We start from the raw sequence: 23,884 nt of genomic DNA, 5'->3' as shown, positions 1-23,884 counted from the left end.
AACAGAGTATATGATATAAAAATAGTTTATTGCACAAAAGTATATAATTTGACAAGTAATAAATTAACAAAATCATCTGAAGAACACAGTAATTTCTCTGTGCATATCAAGTGGAAATCACACCCAAGACCCAAGTATGAAACTGCTATTTATAGTGGTCAGTTTAGCTCACTCTAATGAAAGGTAGCCTACCCGTCATTGTTTTTTTTGGCCACTTTTTCCACACTGTTTGGATGAGCTTCTCTTTCCTCACAGACAGAATATATCAAGGAAATGAATCAAGAAATATCAGGAAATGTATGGCATACACAAAGAAAGATACGCATGCAACAATTGTAGGCAATACATTGATAGTCTGTGATATGTGCACTTTTTAATATACACAAAATTGTGAAATGTGAAGGAACAACAAAGTCAAAAGTGGTCAAATATTCAACGCATAGTAAGTTATGGCTATATCATCTTTTTTCATGAAATGATTTGTGCCCTTCTGATAATGTCTTTGCAGCTATGGCTGTCATGGCATGCATTTCAACTACATCCACATCTTCTCCAGCAACGCACAGCACATTCAAAAGCCATAGGCCCCACACCACCCGTGTCTGTTCAGTAAACATCAGTCCTCATCCTCAGCATCTCCCCATCAGGTTCAGTCAGTCCTGCTTCCCATTCAGCTCCTCGTCACTGTCATCCACCTCTTGAATGATAAGATCAGCCCCCGAGTCCTCTGCCAGATCATCATCATCTGTGATGACCCATCCAGGGTCCTGGTTCTCCCCCTCTCCTCCCTCCCCATCGTCCACCCCCAGCAGCAGCCCCTGGGTCTCCTCCCCCTGGTTCTGGCCCTGGCCCATCTCGTCCTCCTCCTCCTCCAGGGTGAGGTTGCTGTAGCCCGTCTCCTGGATGCAGACGCCGCAGAGGCGGTACCGCCGCGTGCCCTCGCACACCACACGCCCACTCAGCTCCGTCACGTGCCGCTTGCACTTGCGGCAGACCAGCTTCCGCGCCTGGTGAATCTGCAAGTTGAGACAGGACCAGGCAGGATAGGACAGGGGAGGACAAAGAAGAAGGGAGTGAGTTGTGCAACCATGCTCACACACGTTACCTCTCAAAGTCTTCCTCTACCTCTTAATGTTTTAAATGTTTTTTTTGACTCTAATTCATTTCCTTCTTTCTTCCCTGTTTTCCTTTCATTTACATTTGTTAACTTTGTGAAGCACATTGAGTTGCACCTGTGTATGAAATGCGCTATATAAATAAACTTGCCTTGCCTTGCCTTGCCTTACCTCTCAAAGACCAAAGAGTTTAGCTGTAATCTCTTGTGTAGGCATTTAAATGTTTCTTTTACCCATCATGTGTTTTCCTTGAACAACTCTTTTGTAAGCTAAACAACAAATGAAAACTCTATAAAAGGTATCAAAGGCCCTCTTCTAACTTGGAGTGGTTTAAAGAGACATTTCATATTTTTTCCAAAAGTGTACCTCTCTATATTGTGATGGCTTACAAAAAAAGCTTCCTGTTGAAAGCCCACATGAAACAAACAGCCAATGGCAAGTACCTCTCAGACATTTGGATTTATTTTAACAAATAAAGCATCTTTAAGAAGTTTGACTTCATCAGGAAGTTAAACTAGGTTTGACTAACTACAGGTAAGCCTGCCTTTAAAAGGGTTGCCAAGCCAATGATTTAAAAATGTAGCCAAGCCAATGCATTAAAAGGCTTTTGAAAGCATGGTAAATGAGAGTGTCTTGAAACTTTTCTTTTTCTTTCATCAAAGTTTTTTGCATGACATAATAATGGACATTGAGATGTAGGTTGATAGGTTGGCAGGACACCTGGCCCTGACCTGACCTACCGTCTCAAAATGGCTGCGTAGGTGCTCCAGTCGAGTGAAGCGCTTGCTGCACGCCTGGCAAGGGTAGGGGCGTTCGCCCGTGTGACAGCGGAGGTGCCTCTTCAGATCGGCTTTCCTTTTCACCGTGTGCGTGCAGAAAGGGCACCTGAAACGCATGGTGGGGTTGGAGTCTGCCCAAGGGGAGGGAAAATGAGGTCAGTCACAGTTGACTCAAACAGTTTTTTAATGTCAGTAGAAGTGGCATGTGGTTTCCAAAGTTTCTGCATTTGCTGACAATAATATACCCTTTTACCTTGTCGGCAGGGCCACCGCTAGACAGAAGCAGAATACGGAGAGTGCTTAGGGCACCCACCACTTTGTCCCCAAAATTGGAGCCTCTTAAATTGAGATTGACTAAAAAACGCAATGAAAAAATATTTAATTACATTACAAAACATATATTTATTAGATAGCGTTACTATTATTTGTATTATTATTATTATTAGTAGTAGTAGTATTTAATTATTGAGGTGGGCCTCCTGACCAGTTATGCGTAGGGCCTCCGAAACCTTAGCTGCGACCTGTCAGTCAGATTTCTCTGTTTCAGGGATGCATAAAAAAGTCTGTTGAATAACCACAAATAGTAGCCTGGCATGCCAGACTACACAAGTACCACACTTTGGCCTATAACTATGTTTTCCCCTCTAAAAATAACTTACATAATCCTCCTAACCTTTATTGAAGACTCCTACCACACCAACAATGGTTGGCAGAGTGGCATAAAGTTCATCTGCTTTCTGTGCGCTGTGCGCGGCTGCCGCCTGCAGGTCAAGTTCGGCATCGCCGTCACTGGCAGCAGCTGATGAGCGTCCTGCGCTAGCCTTCCTCTTGGGTGCTGTCCTCCTTCTGGTGCTGCGCTCTGGCACAATGGTGGTGGTAAACTGATGCTGTATGTCCGAGTCTGGCTCCAGCTCTGTCTCCGCCATGCTGGGCTGCGGGGTGGGGCTGGCTGACAGGAGGGTTACCTCTGGACTAATGTCCACTTGGAAATCTTTGGGTTGCATGTCATCCTCTTCCCAAATTGTGGGCTGTGAATTGAGGGAGCAAGGCCCAGCCTGCTCAATGTCTCCCACCCGCTCGTGGTGGCCCATGCCGTTATCTGACAGGCAGAGGTAACGGTCGTCATCCTCTTTGGCGCTGATGTCAAGCGACGACTTGATGAAGTCTTTACAGAAGGCGATGACGTCGTTCATCTGCAAGTAGCTGGCAGCTGACATCACCTCGATAACATTACTGCTGGAGAGCTCCAGGTGGCCAGAGTAGACAAAGTCCAGGATGACGGTGAAGGTGTCCGGGTTGAAGACATCGAAGGAGGCGCTGGCCGTCTCCGCGCAGTCCTTGGCTCCCTGGGAGAGCAGCATACGGAAATAGCCACTGCTGCCAAAGAGCACGTTGCGATGAGCCCTGAAAAGGTGGCCTTCCACCAGTATGTTGCAGTCGCAGAAGAGCTCCTGTCGACGCTGCTGGTCCAGCTGCTTCAGCAGGCAGCTCTGGTGACTGGTGGTTATGTCCATTCTGCACCATCTTTGAGGATGCCTACAATAGGATTCAGAAACACTTTTAATATCAGAGCTAAAACAAAAATTAAAAAAGGGGAGAGGACGGGTTATAATTGAATAATATAGCCTACCCGTGGGCTATAATGGGCAATTAGTGGACTTATGTAATGAAGGGGACCTACTGTAAATGTGCGCGCGCAACATAGCCTGATGATTTAACTGAAACCCCATCACTAATTACAAGGAGAAACCACACACTCACTAGACGCTATGCTGTCTTTATTTTTGCATAAAAGATGATTTCCTCGTCATACCCTTTTACGCAGTCGCATGCATTCCATTCCCGTGACGCATCTGGCCAAATACCCCATATGAGCTCTTTGCTTGTTTAATCATGTGGATGTTCTGGGCCACCTTTTTAAAATTGGAAACAAATTGTCTCTTCTCACCCCTCGTCTTTTGTCTCGGATCAAGAGCAGAGGCAAGATATTCCGCTGAGACACACGCCCAGCGTTAGGAATGGTCCAAGTGCTTGTCAATCCTACATATCTCCTGCAGGGTACACCCGACTCCGAGCGTCGGGTAACGAGCAGCTCCGATGCGTGTTTTGCGGTGCATTATTTGGGCAGATAGTTGACAGCTGTGCTTGAGCGTGATGCTCTACTTGAGCGTGACCCTTTCCAATTTCTACTCTGCGAATTATTAACAGGAAAAGGTAATGCTCAATGGCGACAGTTGGACTTTTCCTCTCAAAGCTATAGGCTCGCCTTATCGCTTTCGCTTCTCTTCCACCAAACACTTTCTCCGAAATAAGCAAAGCGCTTCTAGGTTAGTTCAGCCCATGTATGTAGGCTATGGTCCATTTCGGAAATTAAATTAAGCTACATGGTCCCCGTCTACTGCGGTGCCCGATCATGACGCCCGTTTAGATTGGCCTAGGCACAAACCAAACAACAGTTACAGTAGCCTAAACATCTGGACAAACTGTAATGTGCTGAAAAAGCAGTGGAACATCAGTTAGGGTATCGCCGAATATTGAAAGCCTTAAGCCAGCGCCTACAGTGCTTGAGTGAGATGTAGCCCCGTTGGTTCAGCCTACTACAGAGACGCCCACCTACAACTGCCTTTCCTTCACCCCGATTAAAAAAAACACGGACAAAGGCATGCGTAAAAGGTAGCACATGTATCCGAATTGAGAAATATCCATAATGCGGAATGGCACTCGTGGTCTCCCCGACGCCCGTTTTGGAGAATACAGTGGACACCCTCTTTTGTGTTCCCTTCTAACGTGCACAAACCAGCGGTGAAGGGATTCTTTCACTGCGGAGTGAAAACAGTCATCTCGCAGCCGCGCAGTATCTGCAGAACCCGTTGACGCCCTAACGACAACCCGCCGCCCAGCGTCTCAAACCCCCGTTGAAATTTCCTTACGTTTAAAAAATGTGTTACTTACAGGCGACCTGGCTCGACCGATGGTTGCAATGGTCTGTTCGTCCCAATTTCACAAACCATCTCCATTTCTGGACACTTTCGACCATATACTCGTGGCTTTCCAGATCTGGGTAAACAGCCACTTCCTGCTCAGCCCTAAAGACCGAAACCCGTTTGTGAGAGGGAAAAAAGGTTGTGCTGACGTGGGTGTTCAGAGTGCCCAAGGGCCAAGAAGCCACTTAAAGCACAAGTGCCCATTTTGAAACCATCCCATACCTTATTCACCCGTTCCAAAACGGCAAAATTGTACACCCAGGTGTACCTAATTAACATACACCACGTCTCAGAGACTGGTGTACTGTCAAAATATCGTAGGCTGCTGTCATGTGACTTGTGACAGTCGACCCCAATGTTTATAGTGTAGGAGGCTATAACTCCAGCAACAAAAAGAAATCAACACACATAGTAGTATATGCTTTTGCTGTTTGACAACTGGACACCAACTACAGAAGTCTGCGAAACGAATGATATTGTGCCCTAATTGGAGGACATACCCTAAACAAGGCAAGGGTGACCACAATTAAGTTTTAATCCCCCCCCCCACACACAGGCTCAAACAAAGGCTTCATTGCACACCACAATTTGATAAAATCATTAAGTTAATATCTTTAATCTGACAAGGACAGGTATTGGTCTAAATTAAGACAGGACAGTATAAAACAAGTGTATGAAAAACAAAGAACAAAGAAGAAAGTAGGTTCTTTACAAATATTGCTACAGAAATGTTTAATTTCTGTACATAAAGCAGACGAGAAAGAAAAATAAAAACAAAATACATGAAAGGTAATAAAATAATTGTAGTTATTTTTTCTTGAGGTGTCCATTTCATTAGAAGCAGGTCATTGATATGCTGTAAACATGAGGAGGTCATTGGTCTACTTTGGCCCTGTGATTCTTCATTCGTCTCCATGATTGTGCAGTCTGCTTCATTCGGCTGTGCCGTTGCTGAAGCCGGAGGGATTGTTGGATTGCCAGCGCCAAAGATCCTCACCTTTAAAAAGCACATACCACAAAACAGCTCACAACAACTGCATTACATAGTTCTTTTACACTTCAGTATCCCAAATAGGCAATCAAACCCAGGAAAAGGTGTTACTATGAACATAGACCTTTCGCGTTACTAATATCCTGGTATATGCCCATCTCTTGGCTCATAGAATTCTCCCCAAAAATGTTCAGTTCGGGGTACTGTTTTCTTATTATGACAGTGGCCCAATGAACAGCACTTTTTCGCGTACCAATGACTTGCTCATTTCGCAGCAGCATTGAGTAATAAATAATATTGAGTGGTGTGACCGATCTTTTTTCCCCCCAATGGTCCAATGGACACCGTTAGAACACTATTTGGGTGACATGTAGGGCTTTCTCACTTACGTATAAATGGCTTAAAACAAAGGTCACAACACCACTTCCTATTTGCAAAGGAAACCACTTTCTTAGGCCTGCCATCATGTGACTACGATGCCTGTTCAAGCAACATTTTGGCCACATGCCTCGAAGTGGAATGTGCTCTCCCAGCACAAAGTCACACTGGTGGCCAAGGAAGTGGGCTGTAAAGGCAGTCTGTGTAGGCACGAGGCACGAGGCAGGGATCTGTTTAAACCTGGTTAGATGAGTCAAGTTCAAGTTCTAGGCAATACGATTTCTTTTTGGAACTTGAAGGTGATTCACTTTTCATTCGAAAGGCCTCATCAGGACCCTGTTTCTCGAAAGCATCGTTGCTAACCAGTCAGCAACTAAGTAGGTTGCCAATGGGAAATTGCATTGCAACTAAGTAAGTTGCTAACTTAGTTAGCAACAACGCTTTCGAGAATTGCACTCCTGGTCTGCTCTGACGTTATGGCACAAATACACCAGATGCAACATGATTTCAGTGGCGGAAGTAATTGACTTTGTATTGAGTAGCTGGCAGCAGAGGAGACAAAAGCGATTTAGGTGACTACGGGCGATTTGAGCGACTTGAGTGACAATTTGTAGATGGACTTCAGCGAATATTATGCAAATGAGCTATGATATTGGAATGTCGGAATGCTTGCATTCTGCTTTTACAGGACATACTGTGTCGCTTCTATCATTCATATCTTGCTGCACAGTTCAGCGCTTCTCTGTCACTTTATCTTGTTGCCGTTGGTGTGTTCACCGCATTAGGGCTAAATCTCTGGATCCTGGTTTCTTAACAACAGACCAGAAGACGTCATGATGCTGTGCATTGGTTGCCTGATTTAAAATGCAGTGCTGGGTACTTACACATCCTCTCCAGTCCAAACTGAGCCTTCCAGCCCAGCTCCCTCTCTGCCAGCTGGGGGTCCGCATAGCAGGATGCCACATCTCCATTCCTACGAGGGGCGATCTTGTACGAGATCTATAAAGATATTAGAGATCGGTGTTATGGTGAAATAAAAGTAAACATATCCATGCACTTTATCTTTTTTTCCCTTTACAGGTGCGCTGTGTAATACTTTTAGTCATTTCTTTCCTGAATTAATGCAGCCCATTCACAAATGATACCTTTTTCACAAATATTTACCACTTCCGCAAAAGTATTTATGATGACTGGGAAAATTGCACTTCTCACACATGAAAAGGTGGATCTTCTCCATGTCCTCCATTTAGAATTTCCAGAAACAGACATTTTTCGCTGAAAAACGAACTGTAGTTTGGCCATACTTGTACATATTAGTTTATTGCTTAGTAAATATTCATGAAAAGATCAAATTTGGCAATATGCAGCACAGTTTCAATGAGCAGCATAGTTAAAATACCTATTCTGGCTGGCCACAATCCTGCACAGTGCACGTAAGAAAAAAGCCATCTCGATATTGAGGCTGTTTTTAGTCTGAAATTTTGGACATTCAAGAAGTACCCGGGGGTGAGTTTACCTATCTACATATTGTTCTTGCTTGCATATCCAACTCTGACTGGGGATTCGATTTCTGGTCAGGTCACTTTCAGTACAGGTCACTTTCATCTTCCAGTCAGAGTGGACATGTGATTATGGAAAACAAAAGGTCATTAACTTGTCATTTGTCATCACTTGCCTGTCTCCCTGAGGCCTTCTCCATGGCTTTCACCATCTGCAGCACAGAGTAGCCAGTACCTGTGCCCAGGTTATACACCTGGAGGGAGGGAGCGGAGAGGTCTTATTAGTCAAGAAAACCAGGTGGAACTGCACAAACTACACCACAGGCAAAAAAGAAACCAGACTGGGACAACAGAATAAGTGAGAAAGGCACATGTACCTTACATCCACAGTTTTCCTCCACTTTCCTGAGTGCTGCTATGTGTCCCTTTGCCAAGTCTACGACATGGATGTAGTCCCTCACACCTTCACAGAACAAATACACATATAACATCTGGGAAGTTACTTCCGTAGGTTCACAGTATTTCACTGGTTCACTGCATTAAATTGAACTTCTAGGTGCATATTACACATTAAGTGACTGTTTTAAGAAAATCCTGGTTACCTGTTCCATCAATGGTATCATAGTCATTTCCAAACACGTTCAGGTGTTTCCTTCTACCTACAGCCACCTACATGAACAGTTGAAAAAATCCATAATAATAAATGGAACATGAAATTCCTAAAAGTTAATGACTCATCTGCATCACTCAGGTTTTGGGTGAATATGATAAGGGCTTATCACCTGGGCAACGTATGGTAACAGGTTGTTGGGGATGCCCTGTGGGTCTTCACCGATTTGTCCAGAGATATGAGCACCAATTGGGTTGAAGTATCTCAGCAACACAGCATTCCAGTCCTATTGGAACATGCAAGATGCTCATTGACATTCTTTAGAGACGAATAACACACTGAAGACGTAACATTGCTGAAGACACCACAATCAGTCTGCATATTACACTGGTCATAACAATGAAGATCAGACTCCTTTTTGATATTAACATGCAATACACTTGTGTGAAGTCTAACAATGAGGATTTTCAAGGTTAGCATTATCATGGGCAAAAATGCCTTGCTGTGGAAAAACTATGTCTGTCTTTCCCCTTTTTAAAAAAAAGCATAATGTCATACACCATCACATATTGTGTTAGCACAATGATGGTAATAACAGTATACGATTTAGGTGCATTGGGCAAATAAACTTGAGTTTGTAATCCCGTGGACAACAAGAGACCCACCTTCTCTGCCAGACAGTGGTCCTTGATCATTTCCTCGATGAAGTACTTGGTCTTGCCATAGGGGTTGGTGCAGCCTCCGACAGGGTGGGCCTCATCAATGGGGAGCCTCTGGGGGTCCCCGTACACCGTTGCAGAGCTGCTGAAGACCACATTGTGCACTCCATGAGCCTGCATAACCTACGAGACATGCGAATGCACACAAACAAACACACACGCAAAAAAAAAAGCCACGCCATACACACACAAACAGACACAACACAGCAGCCAGTGAGTCCATCCATAGCAGACCAAAGCTGGATTCTGTTATGAGTTTTGGAGATGATCGTTGGTGTTAATAGACAAAACAAATCCACACAGGACTTGTGTGAAGTTCTTGATAGCAGGACAAAGCATGCCAACATGTTTGTGACAGACACTACAAGCTGCATTAAACTAACAAAACAACACAGATCGACAAATGAAGACAGGCACATCCAGAGATCGTCAGGTACATCGTCACGGTAACTCACCTCCAATAGGTTGATGCTTCCGGTCAGGTTGACCCGGTAGTACCGCAAGGGCTGGTCAACAGACTCACCCACTGCTTTCAGCCCGGCAAAGTGCATTACTGCACTGAATTTGTGCTGGATGGGGACGAGAGGACAACATGAATGAAAACGTACTCTATTCCTCTTTAAATGTAGTTTAAACTGTATTTTATTACTTTACTATATATTTATATAGTTAAAAGCTTTTTTGTTTTTATTGATTATAGGACAGTCGAGAGTATGCAAGGAAGACCGTGGAATAGAGAGATGGGGCAGGGCTGGCAAAGGACCCAGGCTGGACTTGGCAAAAGAAACTGATAGTAAAAACTATCAATGTCTGGGATCTTTTTTTGTATAAACAGAAGCTTTGCGGTGCTCTAGGAATATCCATTACCGTGTAGCATTGCTGTGTCTCATGATACATTTAAGTTAATACTTAACTAGCTTAAAACTAGAGTTTAACAGCAACTAATGATGAACACTTTGCAAGGCTCATTGTCTACTTACAGCAGTAAGTAGGAGTAAGGAGTACAGGAGTAAGTATGGACTTTCAGCGCAGTACTAAAATAGTCAAACCTTTTTAAATATCCTTTCCAGTCCGGGCTTGTCAAGTAAATCCATCTCATGGAACTCAATATTTGTGTCCATAAACTCCTCAATTCTCCTCAGACTTTCTGGGACATCACCAACTCCTCATGACATAAAAGAAAATAAACATTCCTTCAGACAAACACAAACACACACCAGCCAAGGCAAGCATAGTTTATACACATTTAGCAACAGATGCTGTCAGGGGAGACTTGATAAAGCTTTTTATCAGAAGCCTACAGTACACATTTCAGCGTATAAGCAAACCACCTGACTTTTATTTACTTTTTTCAGTCTCTCTCTCTCTCTAGGCTGTTGACAGCTTTGGCTGGGCCCAGGACAAATTAATCTGAAAGGGCCCTCCCACCCATTGTATACAATGTAATGAGGACCCAAAACTGGGCCGCCCTTCTCCCTGGGCACGGGATAGCAGACCCTTTTGCCTGGCGGTTTCCCTGCACACACACACGCACGTGCTCGCGCATGCACGCACGCACGCACACGCGCTTGCACGCACGCGCACACACAAACACACGCACACACGCACACACACACACACACACACACACACACACACACACACACACACACACACACACACACACACAACTAACAAACAATCAACTCCAAAAGCACATTGTAAATCTTCTGAAATCTGTGTTGGTAACAGCCACAAACTACCCCCTAATCTCCCAATGTCAGTGATAACACTCACCTCGGACAGCATTGCTGAAGTTGTCAATCACGACCGGACAATAACCTGCTTCAATGAGCTCCACCACACAGTGGCTGCCAATGTAGCCGCCTCCACCAGTCACTAGTACCTTCTTAGACATCTCTGTTGCCGAGCCTTTGAACCTCCTGGCGACCTGCGAATAATAACAATGCAATAGGCTCCAATTACGCACGTAGAGTAGTAGGGCGAGGGTGAGGGCATGGCCTCATTCAAACAGCACTTCCTTGTAGGACCATGTGACACACACTTCTAGTGTGCATTCCAATATGTGACCTTGCGTCCTCCACTTGTGTTTGTGGCCTCGTATCAGGAAGTAATTTCAATATCTCTCAAAAGCTGAATTGTGAATTCATTTTCTACTATTTGGAAACTGGATGGTGAATGAAGAATAGTCCCTCAAAAGTTGTTGTAGCTAGCCTGACAGCTGGAAAACTTAATTGTTTTCTTCACAAAGGCGGGGCCAGTAGGCGCAGCGAGGCCACAAGCACAAGTGGAGAAGGACGGGAGTGTGCATATTGGAATGCAACCCTAAATTCACATTTTGAATGCCCTCTAGTCTGTGTGTCAACATTACTGTCACTCACTACTAGCTTCTGATGCATGACCTACGCCCAGACCCCACCTACAGGATCTGTGACGTGGCCATTTGTATCAATACAATGCAATACAATATCTTTTATTTGTCATTGTGACAAGCACAACGAAATTGTGCATTCCTTGTTGAAGCAAAAAATAAAAAATAAAAATAAAATAAAATAAATATAAATAAAAACATTACAATTGAATAAAAATAATGATATGTATATAAAAACTAGCATATAAAAAGCATAATTCAGTTCTGTGATGGCCGCTGCGTAGAAACTGTTTTTCAGTCTGTTTGTCCCGGTCTTCATGGACCTGAATCTCCTGCCAGATGGCAGCAATTCAAAAAGACTGTGACCTGGGTGTGTCTCAGAATGCACTTGGCCTTTTTTAGGCAGCGGGTGCTGTATAGTTATCCTACAAGTTATCCTACCTGTTGAACCTACACTGTAACATGCCGGACAACTGTCTTGACAGACTTGACATGCATGTAGTCTATATCTACTTTTATTTTGTAATTTAATTTACAGTTGCATAGGCCTACCACTGTATAGATACAGTGGTATGCAATTGTTGCAATTACATTACATAATGAAAAAGAAAAGGCTCAATGCATCAAGACAGAAATATAGTTTGGTTGTACAGTCAATCCGTTCACATACAATGATTGATTTAAATAAACTGATTGAGGGAATTCCAAATAGGAAGTTCACAGCCAAGAGATACGTTCTGCAGCAGCCTTTCAGTCTAACTTTGAAATGTACATTATACAGTTACAGTAGGCTGAGGTGATGGTCGAACATACTGTTTTTGTTGCGTTATTCTGCCATTATACTAAAATGTTACGCCCCTCACTTTTCTGACAGTAGCCTACTAATACATCCTAGTCTGTGGAGGACAGGACATATGAAAGCTGCTGTAAGATCAGATGACAGGCAAAACAGATAGAAGACACCTACTGTATGTTCAAAGAATCTCAAATTCCGTCCACGAAGGAAAAACGATGTGGAGCACCTTAGCGTCGCATAAAGTGTCGTCGTGATTCAGGTGTCAGGTGAGCGAAATACTGGAGAAGTAAGTTGTTCCATCCTCGGTTTTAATACATTCTCTCTCTTCCTGTGTAACGTGGAGGAATGTGAAGAATGAACAACAACGCGTCGATTCCGGTAACGCCTGAGCCGTCGTTGTCAAAATAAAAGCTCAATATCCAAGCTGATGGTGGTGATTATGATAATGTTAATGTTTTTTTCATTATTTAAAGGTGCACTGTGTAAGAGTGTGGCCAGAATAGATATTGCAACTGTGCTTCTCATTGCAATTGTGCTGCTTATTGCCAAATTCGATCTTTCCATTAATATTTACTAAGTAATAAACTACTATTTACAAGTATGACGAAAATACATTGGGTTTTGCAGCTAAAAATGTCTATATCTGGAAATTCAAAATGGTGGACAATGGAGAAGACCCCCCTTTTCATGTATGAAAAATACAGTTTTGCCAGTAATTTTGATTATTTAGAATTTGATGGTGGTGGAAAAGTATTTGTTAGAAAGGTAACGTTTGTGAATGGGCAGCATGGATTCTGTAAATGAACAACTAAATATTACACGGTGCACCTTTAATGGAAAACGGTAGAAGTAGTAGTAGTAGTAAATGAATAGTAGTAGCAAATAAGTAAATGTGTACATTTTAGTTATATTGTATATTTTATAATACACACAATACAATAAACCCCACTCAGATCTGTTTTAAGCCAGTAGGCCTAGCCCTACGTGCCTTGGCCACTATGAGACACTCTGCAGACTTTGGAAACCAAGACTTGGCTGCCAGGTGAAATCGGCTCTTTAGGACACCACCACCAACCCTCCCCTCCCTACTCCTACTCCCTACCTGTCTTCCAGTCCGATTAAGTTCATATAATTGAATGACAATTAGGTCATATATTTTAATATGCACTAAAAGGTAATGTTTCTGAAATTACCTTATTGGAATTTTATAGTTTTAAACATCACTCCAGATCATGTTAAACCTTACCAAGGAAATCACAGCAGTCACATGGAAGCTTTTATTTTGAAGCTCTGGTTTTGACTGCTGTGATACTATTCTCCTATCTAAATGTGTCACATTTCACTAATGATTTTGAACCAGGAAGAACAGTGTGACGTTTTCTCCCACCCCTTACTGTCAAGACAGTACAACCCCTGTTTCCCGGGGACAGGAGATCCATTGACACAACTTTAGAGATGAAAAATGAGTTTGAAAAGCGCCCGCTCTCTGTCACCATATTATGGCCAGAGTATGATACAGGACTGCACAGGGCTCTCAAGTTTTGACCTCAGATGGGATTAAGGTGTTATGTTGGGGCGACCCACCGCCCTTCCCACCAGCATTACTATGATGTTGCTATGATTTATGGTGACGAAAGTATTGTGTGATATTGGACGGAGGGCCGCTGACAGCTTTGGCTGGGCCTAGGACAAAGTCATCTGAAAGGGACTCCCACCCAATACAATCAATGTAATGAGGACCCCACCCCCCCTCCCCCCCGGCCCCCTGAGAAATGTCCTGTCCATCTAAAGAAAACTGGCCAGAAAAAAGGCTACGATTTATTATCTGCTTGTGTCTTGTATTGATGGAAACAATGCAGGTGGTGATTTAAAAAATAAATAAAAATAAAAAAAAAAACCTCTGAGTCCTGGCGAGGGAGCGCACTCTGTCGTCATCTAGGCCTAACTGTCACAACATCATCATGCAACGTGAAGTCTGTTACTCTTCTGTTGGACGTAGTAAAATCAGTCGGGCAAAGCCTTATTGTCGAAGTAATTCAAATTTATAAGAAATAACTTTTGTTGACTCCAATGTATTTTGTTTCATTTCTAAATACATGTAAATGTAGACTACAATGCATAGAAAAATGATTTGATTTCAAAGGGTAAAATGATTTTCTTAACCATGAGATTGTAGGCCTCATTGTGAAGCTACTGTAGTACCAATGCCATTTTTTTTTTCTCTCTTGAAAAAATCTGCCCCCTGACCTCGGCATCACTGCTATAGATGTTGGTTAATGCCAAACAGGTTGCTGCCATTGTGCAACATATGCGCCTAAGCACCAGTACACCTCCATTCAGTGATGGGCCTATTTACAATATTTCAATAACACAGTTGCAGTAACCAATTCATATGAAATATTTTCGGGGTTCACAATGATTTTCGGGATGGTTCCAGGACAGTTGTGAAAAAAAATCATTTTAATCCCTGTTTAGAGTGAAGAAAAAAGTGAGAAAAGTGAGATGTCAGAAAGGATTTGCTGTTCTTCACCCTTAAATTGATTAGAATGCAGGAAATTGCATCTAAAAAACTCAACATTTTCTTGGGGAGGACCCCCAGACCCCCCACCCACTCAATCTAGCAAGTGACCCACAATGGTTCCTAAAGTGGCTGTGGCAGGGAGACCCCTGGCGCTGCCTCATACCAAAATGTTCAAGAAAAAACCTGATTATTATTATTATTATTATTATTATTATTATTATGCTTTTGCTTGAAGTTGTAGTAGGCTATCTGTAGTTTTCCACCTATTTTTTTCGGGTATTGTTTTCTGCCCCCCAAGATGAGCGAACTGCCCACCCACACATGCCATTCTGGGCACGGCTCTGGTCCTGGCCATCCCGGTTGCTTTTTAAATCATGATTCAAATGTCTTGTTTTTCATTCTTTTTCCATTTCAATTGTATTATGCATATGCATGCATATGAATACAAGTCTATGATGTCCACAAATGTGATTGCCACACTTGCATAAAGCAGAAACTTAAAACCAAATAGACATGCTTAATGATATTATTTATGAAAATCAAGGATTTTTTTTTTCAGAAAACATTGAGCTTGAGTGTCTGAAGGTCAGGAGAAGGTGTCCCAGTTTTTCTGATAGTCAAAATATAGCCACCCTAAAACCCCACCACCAACACCACCCATGCATCACATGAGCGAAGATGCCTTTTTAAAAAAAGAAAAGTCGAATTTGAACTTGTTCCCTGAAGACACAAAGCCTTGCCAGCACAGGAATTTCACAGATCTGCACCACATTGATGCCTTCCTGTGGAACCAACAGAGAGGAGCATATGAAGGAGGAAACTGTTGACATAACCACAAGTGCTGCATTTGATGACAAGGCATGAGGTTACTTCGGGTCAGTCAAAGCGGAGGTGCGAGCGCACAGGTAACCAACACTTTGAGTGACAGCATGGACACCCCATGCATATCCACACAGGGGATGTTGTGTTCTTTTGCATGCTGTGCCAGTTTTGAAGCCCTGGTGCCAGTCTGGTCGCGCCAACCACAACTGGCTCCAGACCGCAAGGCTGGCCTAACAGACAAAAGACAGATGAGGAAGGGAAGGGAAGGGAAGGGGGGGAGAGTGTGTGCTCTGGGAAGTAGTTGTATGATTTTACTGCTTCAGTAAAACCAGGTTTGTCTCTACCCCATTTGAACCTCTGTACAAATGACCCCTTAAATCTCCTGAATGTCCTACTTATTGTCTTTGCCGGAATATCTCAAGGCAGAGAAATACTTCCAATTAAGATCAGCTGTACTCAGTTACTGCAAAATACAGTGGAGCATTCTCTGAAGAGGGCAGTTGAAGGAGTCTCTTGGTGAGTTCTTTGTGGAGAATACAGTATTAAGGCAGCCAGTTCGTGTTTGATATTCTTATTCCTTCATGGACAAAAACATAAAGCATTTGAACTGCATCATTTTGGACTACAGCATGCATCCTGCATCTTGGCTTCAGGCCGTTATGGTGTCCCATGCGGTCATCTGGTTGTGCCTGTCTCTGGGCACGTGTGTCCACCTCAGTGGTGCCCTGCCACCTCAGCACCGCGGCTGGCTGCGCCTCTGGGAGGAAGGTGAGGTCTGTGGGGAGTGCCAGAAGCTCACGTGTCCCACACCGCCCCCTGGCTGCCCGGCTGGACTGGTGCAGGACACCTGCGGCTGTTGCGAGCAGTGTGCCAACGCGGAGGGCCAGCTGTGCGATCCCGACGGAGCTCAGCACTTCTACGGCCAGTGTGGGGAGGAGCTGCAATGCCAGAGGTCACCCAGGCGGAAGAGACGCCGCAAGGGAGGACATGGGGGTGGTGGTGACGATGCGGGTCCGGAGCCCAAGTGTGTGTGCCGGTCCAGGGGGCCAGTGTGTGGGTCGGATGGGCGGACGTACCCAAACCCTTGCCAGCTGAGGGAAGAGGCTAGCAGGACGAGCCAGACAGAGCTGAGAATGGCAGGGGCTGGACCCTGCTACTCAGGTAAGAACCTGCTGTTGAGGCCAGGGCAGAGTAAAATACCTTAATAATGTTAAGAATTAACAATAATAGGGTAATTAATAAATAATAATAACTATTAATAAAGAATAATGTTGAGGTGACTGTACCTAGTTGCATGTACAGGTTAAGGTGGTATATCCTGCATGCCAATTGCCTGTCGCACCTCCTCCGGTGCACTTTGGGTCAGATGCAGGGTCATCAGCTGGTGCCACCTTATCTTACCTAAGAGGTTTATGCCAACAGGCTGGGGAAGAAGGAGCTGAGTGGTTGGGGAAGGACAGGTGACCAGATGTCAGAAGAAAATTAGGGACATTTCCCAGCATTTTCCTCAGGAACTGGCAATTGCATTGAAATCTGAAAGCTGAAATTCTTTCAGCTTGAAAATCGGGGACGAAGTGGGATTTATTTCTTGTATTTTGTAATGTGGAGAAAGTTGAAGAAAAAATGTTCTCAGAAATCAGGAGCATCTGGTCACTCTAAAGAATTCACAGTGGCATGTTGTTTAGCGCTAGACTAAATGCAGATGTGGTTGAAATCATAACAGTTGGCCAAAGTTGCATACAAGTGAATGGCTTACACACAACGGAATCTGTTGTGGAAACATTTAGACATAAACATCCCTTGGCCTAATGCTGCAGGATATGTCTATTGAAAACCTTTGCACTTACATTCATTTGTCACGGTCTGGTGCAGAAACTCAAAAATACCATTTCCTGGGTAACTTATATTAAAGAGCAAACTAACATTACATTAAGAAAATTACAAATTACAGAGAGAGAACAATAACCAGCCATTTACAAATTCCATTGGGTCTGTTGGCTGATACAAACAGGCAAACATGTTTACTAGTGGTTTGTAGGCTCTACTGGTATATCAGTAGTGACTGGGATTATGCCGTAAACTCATTTAAAAACCAAACGAAAATAAAACAGAAAAGAAAAAACACAGCTGAGTAGTGAAGGGGACATGTTTTCCTTAGCCCCACAGATTTCCAAAGCCCCTCGAGGCGTGAGGAACTCCACAGGAAGTGAGGCTGTGTTTAGCTGTGAGGTGTCTGCGTTTCCTCTACCCAATGTGAGCTGGATGAAGAATGGGAGCCACAACTTCCTCCCTGGAGACGACCCTCACATCTCTGTCCAGGTGTGATATTGCATCTTCAACTTAACAATGCTGATTTGTTATATATAGGCTACGTATATTTTTAGAAGTTGGGGAAATTAATTGTGGTGTTGTACAGTGCCTCAGTTCCAGAGGTGTCAACCTCAGCTTTAAAAAGGAAAACCCATGCCACAAATTTGACCAAACCAACACTGAATCATCGAAACATAACAAGCTCTCAGAAAATGCTCAATCTTAGACAGAAAACACGGCAGGACTTAACTGTATATTTTCTAAACTCAGGATAGACCTCTGCAATAGCTTTCACTCTCTAACAAATGGTTTTAACCTCAGTATTTATCACGGTAACCATGGTTCTCCTGTCTCACACAAAACTGCATGTCTTCCAGTCACGTGGTGGGCCCCAGCGTTTTACTGTGTCGACATGGCTGCAGATACAAGGTAAGGAGATATGACAGCAGGAATGAAGCTGAACAGAATGAAGAGAATCTTCCAGTCACTTCAGGTCCCTTCGCACACAGTTGGCAGATGGTTGCCATCAGCGCATATTATCTCCTTGCCAGATGGCTTCAATTTTGATATGTGTAAATGGCAGAAAGTTTGAGTGGTTTTGACGTTGCTAGTCATGCATAGGAACACTACACCAGAGACTCTTTAAGTATATAGAGATATGCCATTGTAATAGGTTGCTATGGGCACCTAACGTGACCAGGTTCCGGTCTGCCTAAAGGGGCGTGTCATAATACTCCTAGCATTGAATAGAACAGTCCTTAGGTCTGCCTTGGTATGCCTAAAGGGAGATTTCCCCCTCAATAATAGAACCCGGAAACAATGGGCCAATGGAACCTCTCTCTCTCTAACTACACTGTTTGTATCCTTTTCTAGTTACTCGAACTTCGTCCAGAAAAATGACTTATCATTTACCGGTCGAAAATTGGAGGATGGTCATAGAATTTCGCTGTTGTAAAAAAAAAAAAAAAAAAAGTTGACTGAGACAGTCCATCAGAGTGGTATCTCAACTGACTGAGGCAACACTTGCCTATTATTTGTGTCCTTCAATGTGACCATTATATACAAGACATATTCCAAAAGGTTTTACTTTACCCGTTTTAGTTAATCCTTTATTGTAAACCTTCTAACAGAAGAAACTTGCAAGTTACCATTCAATCAGAACAAAGTCACAAACCTCTTCTGTAAGAGGCATCCTCCGTTAGAGGTAATAAACAGAGCAGATAGACCAAATCTGCTTTCACAAATACCCCTTGGACACATATGCCTCTTTTCCACTGCCGGTTTTCTGGTAGGCCTACAGCCCGACAAAGCACGACTTGGCCGCCACTTTTTGCTTTTCGAATAGGCATGACACAGCTCAATCGTAAAGCAAAATGTGGCGGCACAGTCGAGCTGTAGGCCTATCGGAAAACCGGCAGTGGAAAAGAGGCAATAGACATACATTGTTTTTCACCTCTTCAAAGGTCTGCATCTGTCTGATGGTGGCACGTACCTCTGCATGGCGTACAACACTGTGGGGGAAACCTCTGCCTCTGCTCGGCTGCATGTCCTCAGGACAGGTGAGTTGTGGAGGAAGATCAATGGCCTTCCTTGGACCTCCTGGCTGGAGCAGAAATAGAAACAGAAAAAAAAAACAAATGTTATGGACATTTTTGTGTAATGCATTGAGGTATTCTTTAATTTGAAGTATGCCATCACCTCTCCTCCATTCCTGAAAAAAGTAAAAGATTACATTACCTCTCCTTCATGTTCACACCATATACCACATTTTCTGGTTTGATATTGCTTGAATTGTACATCTCACCAGCGGTGTTTATTCTGGTCTGGGTCTCAGAGGCAAAGAAGAGTGATGATGAGCAGGATGACCACAGGGATGGGAGCAAAGAAGAGGAGGAAGACTACTTCTTTGACAGCACAGGGGATGATGAAGATGAACTGTTCATATCAGGGGATTACTCAGAGTGAGAAGAGCATGTACAGAATAGAGGAGAGGAAGACTGATGGAGTGAACAGAGAATATGAAATGACTGACGAATGAAGCAAATGCAGAATGCAGAAATATGAGGTCTAGAAATATGAAGTGGCTTCAGAATTTATAGCCCATTATTACGGTCATCTAAGGTCAAAAGAGGAGCATTATACATGATGGATGTTTCGTTCTTGCTGCTCAAATTGGTATGCAAGCGATGCGTAAAGGAATCTCAGTAGCAGATAAATCATTGCTTTTTCATAACATATTTTACAGACTGCCAATTTTTCTTGTCGGTTTTCCCGCAAATACAACTCTCTAGACTTAACTTAAAACACTCCCTTCAAACATTTAAGAAATATGTTGAATAAAAAAAGTTTAAAAAGTAAACGGCCTCCCTGTAAATGCAGTGATTATAAAGTGTGTTTGGAGAATGTTTGAATTATATTAGATGTAACAGTATTTTACAAAACAAAACTTGCACCATCGTCATCACTTAGAAAAATGTGGAAAGTCCGGGCCTGTTATGTATAACACAATAAAATACTTTTTGTTGGAAATAGGAGGAATCCGCAGACATCTGGCTCTGGTTTTCAGATCACTTTAAACCAGAGCCAGACATCTGAAGATTGCCATGTTTAATTTTAAGATGCATCGGTTTAAATTAAACTAAGCAGTCTCCCAGACTATAGAGAGAAATTTTACTGGTTATGAAAATGAGCAACAATTACTGTACATGGCAACCTCAAGAGGGCAGTAGAAGAAGAGTCTTGAGCCAAAGCCACACTGGACACAGGCAACACTCTTCTCAACACTAATAAGAACCATGAGGACACAGCTGAGGCTCAAAATAAATGGTTTTATTTATTCATTTATTCATTTCTCAGAGTCTTTGGCAAAGTAGCCTTCGTTAATGGCTGCAATTACATTTAAATTCCCAACGGTGGACTCATCCACAGACACAGAGAGGGGCCTGTTCAGATTTAGGGAAGGAAGGCCAAGGTTTAGAACCACATCATGCATGCCAGTGCTGTCTGGCATGAGCTGTATAGGCACAGTTTGCGGTCTTCAGTGATCAGCCATTTAAATAAGCCTGAATGAACAGGTGTCCCTCCTGTCTGTCATTGGAGCTCCATCTTCGAGGTATAGCTCGTACAGGCACATTACAAAGTGCATCTAAAAAAGTGCATATTTACAGAGTGTTTCTTTATCACAGCACAAATTGGTATTATTTTCAAAAACAGTCACAAAAGTCACAAAAACATTGACAGTATTTACCACAGTTCATCACAAACCAAACACAAGCGAGTTAAAGCAGCTGCATAATATCCTCCTCTTCTCATCCTTAACAAGATTTAAAATAAAAAAAGGAAGTCACTCGGCTGAATCAAACCCCTTCGACCTTCTTGTGTCCAACACTCATGTAGTTTAAGTAGCATCGTCCAAAACACTGTAGTGTATCCGTATAGGGCCTTCATCCTCTCATGCAGTTTCATTATAAGTCCAACAGGGGGCGATCCAAGCCAAAAAAGTCCTGCTGCGTCCACTCCACACACAGTCCTGTCCGTCAAGTCCTGACTCATCATGTGTAATCCATGCCTCAGTAGTTCTCCTGATCAGTAATAAGGAAATGTACAGAGAGAGGGGGGAAGCCTCAAATACACCTGGTCCTTCTGGCTGCCATGCATTCCCATCCATCTTGCTATCCCGGGATGGAGACATCCGTTCCGTTCCGGTCCAGCCCAGTCCAGTCCTGGGGCTTCACATTTCAAAGTGTCTGTATATGCTCTCCACATATCCCAGAACCCTTTGCCAGTCAGGCCCTTCAGCTCGTAACATTTCGTCCACGGTCTAAAACAGACACAGAGGAATAGGCAATAAGGAAGCGCGTCACTGAAAATAGCAACACACACAGAGACAGAAACACACACACACTTACACACACACACAGAAACACCCACACCCACACACAGAAACACACACACACACGCACACAGAAACACACACACCCACACAAACACACACAACACACACACACAGAGACACACACACAAAACACACAATCACACACACAGGAAACACATACACACACACACACAGAAACACACACACACACACACACAGAAACACACACACACACACAGAAACACACACACACACACACACACACACACACACACACACACACACACACACACACAGAGAGACAGAGACACACACACAGACACAGACACAGACACAGACACAGACACAGACACAGACACACACGGCAAGTGAATCAGTGCAATAATAAAAAGGGCCAAGTCCAGACAGAACACTCACTACCAAGTTATCTGGACAGCTGAGCTAAGTCTGGTCTTGGGGATTCCCATATTTGGAAGACCAAGATTTCAGATTCCAATCAAAGCACTCACTTGGCTCCACATGTTCAAAACCAGTGCTCAATGGAGAGCACTCCTTAGGTTAGACCGCACAAACAGTCCAAGCCATTGTCCTCTCCTCCTTCCCGAGCTGAGACCCATTGTCTAATGCAGCCCCCAATTGGTTATATACCAAGATCCCAAGAGTGGTTCATACGCTCTGCTTTCCATAAAACACAAACGTGATTCCATCGCCCTGAGCAAAGATTCTTGTTCCATGTGTGCTGAATGTAGAGCGGACTTACAAGTGAGGCTGTGATTCCAACACCCTCCCCGGTCTGGAATGCGAGGGTGAGGTTCTCCCTCTGTGGGCAGAGAACAACAACAACAACAACAATCATCACCATTATCACCATAATAATAATGATACAACAGAACACGTCATGCAGGAGCAGTCATGCAGTACACTGTAATAAAGTGCTGATGAAAACTTCTCTTCTTCAAGACACTGTAATAAAGTGCTGATGAAAACTTCTCTTCTTCAAGACACTGTAATAAAGTGCTGATGAAAAGTTCTCTTCTTCAAGACACTGTAATAAAGTGCTGATGAAAACTTCTCTTCTTCAAGACAATCTGCCGCTTGGGTCATCTTGTGTGGGGTTGATGTAATGATGGTCTTTGTGTCATTCACAATTCACAAGACACATGCAGACTCCTTCATTTTGGTTTAACTTCATAATACTGTTCACGTTCAGAACATATAAGCATTGTTGCAAAAATACAATGTAGCATGCCATCCAATGACGTGGATACAGTATAGGTCAGTGATGCCATCTTTTTCTAACTTTATTCTATGACTAATGTTTTACAGTATAATGACTCAAATTCACATTGGGATCACATTCACATAAAAAAAATCAGAAGGTGCATCAGGGATAATAGAAGGCATTGCATGACTGGTGTGAAAGCTAAGCTGCATAGTTTCAGTCATCTGCATACAAGCGCTGAATGGAATTAAATGTGCATCGGGGTGTGTAATTGATGAGTGTGTGAGGGAGCGTGGGAATGTGCAGCCGTGGCCTTAGGGTTAAGGAGATAGGCTTTAGATAGGAGGGTGGCAGGTTCGAATCTCACCCTACCACCAGGGCTTCACACTAACTAGTCACTAGCCATCCAGCTATACTACTAGCCACAATATGAAATATTTTTTTTCCTTTATCATGACGCTGCTAATCTAACCTCAGAAGATGAGGTGTTGAAGAAATCAGATGAGTGCATAGCTTTCTACATGGAAATAAATCAAACAAATAGAAACTGAGTAAACTGAGCTTTTTCTTTTTTCTTCTTTTTCTTTTTCTTCTTCTTTCTAACTTAGTATCAGAATAGCATATACAGGTATTCTGCTTTTTACACCTCTCATATCATTGAATAAGCTACCTGCCAAATTGGCTAGTGGCACTGTAATTGTTACTAGCCACAGCCAAGTTTTACCAGCATTTGGCCGGTTGGCAGGTGCTAGTGTCAAGTCCTGCCTACCACTCCATATTTCACTCCATGGCTGAGGTGCTCTTGAGCAAGGCACCTAACCAGACACTGCTCCAGGGACTGTAAACCATACCCTGCACTTCAAATAACTAAGGCTCTTTGGATGAAAGGCATC

At 43.3% G+C, this 23,884-nt stretch overlaps 4 protein-coding genes across 6 annotated transcripts in view; 1 reads left to right on the top strand and 3 right to left on the bottom strand.

Annotated features, from left to right (window-relative positions):
• Window positions 1-9: 9 nt before the first annotated feature.
• Window positions 10-5,055, bottom strand: zbtb8a (zinc finger and BTB domain containing 8A). Its single transcript, XM_063224007.1, has 4 exons — window positions 4,847-5,055; window positions 2,568-3,430; window positions 1,856-2,025; window positions 10-1,016 (listed from the first exon to the last, which is right to left on the bottom strand). Exons 1-4 carry the CDS (start codon window positions 4,909-4,911, stop codon window positions 654-656), a joined length of 1,461 nt encoding a protein of 486 aa, XP_063080077.1. The 5' UTR covers window positions 4,912-5,055; the 3' UTR covers window positions 10-653.
• Window positions 5,056-5,465: 410 nt separating this feature from the next.
• On the bottom strand, window positions 5,466-12,567 carry gale (UDP-galactose-4-epimerase). 2 transcript variants are annotated; one of them, XM_063183541.1, is made up of 11 exons: window positions 12,414-12,567; window positions 10,852-11,005; window positions 10,125-10,240; window positions 9,531-9,644; window positions 9,022-9,198; window positions 8,529-8,642; window positions 8,349-8,415; window positions 8,124-8,209; window positions 7,923-8,000; window positions 7,132-7,246; window positions 5,466-5,875 (listed from the first exon to the last, which is right to left on the bottom strand). In XM_063183541.1, the coding sequence occupies exons 2-11, from the start codon at window positions 10,970-10,972 to the stop codon at window positions 5,811-5,813; spliced, it is 1,053 nt and encodes a 350-aa protein (XP_063039611.1). In that variant the 5' UTR covers window positions 10,973-11,005; window positions 12,414-12,567; the 3' UTR covers window positions 5,466-5,810. The 2 variants fall into 2 exon arrangements, with proteins under 2 accessions (XP_063039611.1, XP_063039612.1); XM_063183542.1 differs by having other exon boundaries at window positions 10,125-10,237.
• A 3,666-nt stretch (window positions 12,568-16,233) lies between these two features.
• LOC134469982 (kazal-type serine protease inhibitor domain-containing protein 1-like) lies at window positions 16,234-20,254 on the top strand. The gene is made up of 5 exons (XM_063224006.1): window positions 16,234-16,746; window positions 17,744-17,904; window positions 18,273-18,324; window positions 19,359-19,454; window positions 19,730-20,254. Exons 1-5 carry the CDS (start codon window positions 16,245-16,247, stop codon window positions 19,858-19,860), a joined length of 942 nt encoding a protein of 313 aa, XP_063080076.1. The 5' UTR covers window positions 16,234-16,244; the 3' UTR covers window positions 19,861-20,254.
• Window positions 20,255-20,703: 449 nt separating this feature from the next.
• si:ch211-195o20.7 (cytospin-A) overlaps window positions 20,704-23,884 on the bottom strand; it is a 28,308-nt gene continuing 25,127 nt past the window's right edge. The window contains exons 12-14 of one of the 2 annotated variants that reach the window (XM_063183540.1): window positions 22,530-22,589; window positions 21,611-21,715; window positions 20,704-21,576 (exon numbers count right to left, since the gene is read on the bottom strand). In XM_063183540.1, coding sequence (XP_063039610.1) covers window positions 21,626-21,715; window positions 22,530-22,589 — 150 coding nt within the window. In that variant the 3' untranslated portion in view covers window positions 20,704-21,576; window positions 21,611-21,625. Of the gene's footprint in view, window positions 21,716-22,529; window positions 22,590-23,884 lie in introns of both variants that reach the window. The other variant, XM_063183539.1, reaches the window with a different exon arrangement.

The sequence above is a fragment of the Engraulis encrasicolus genome, chromosome 19, assembly GCF_034702125.1.
Source record: "Engraulis encrasicolus isolate BLACKSEA-1 chromosome 19, IST_EnEncr_1.0, whole genome shotgun sequence".
Lineage (NCBI taxonomy): Eukaryota > Metazoa > Chordata > Actinopteri > Clupeiformes > Engraulidae > Engraulis > Engraulis encrasicolus.
Note: the sequence above shows the minus strand (reverse complement) of the source record. Positions and strands in the feature narration are given on the sequence as shown.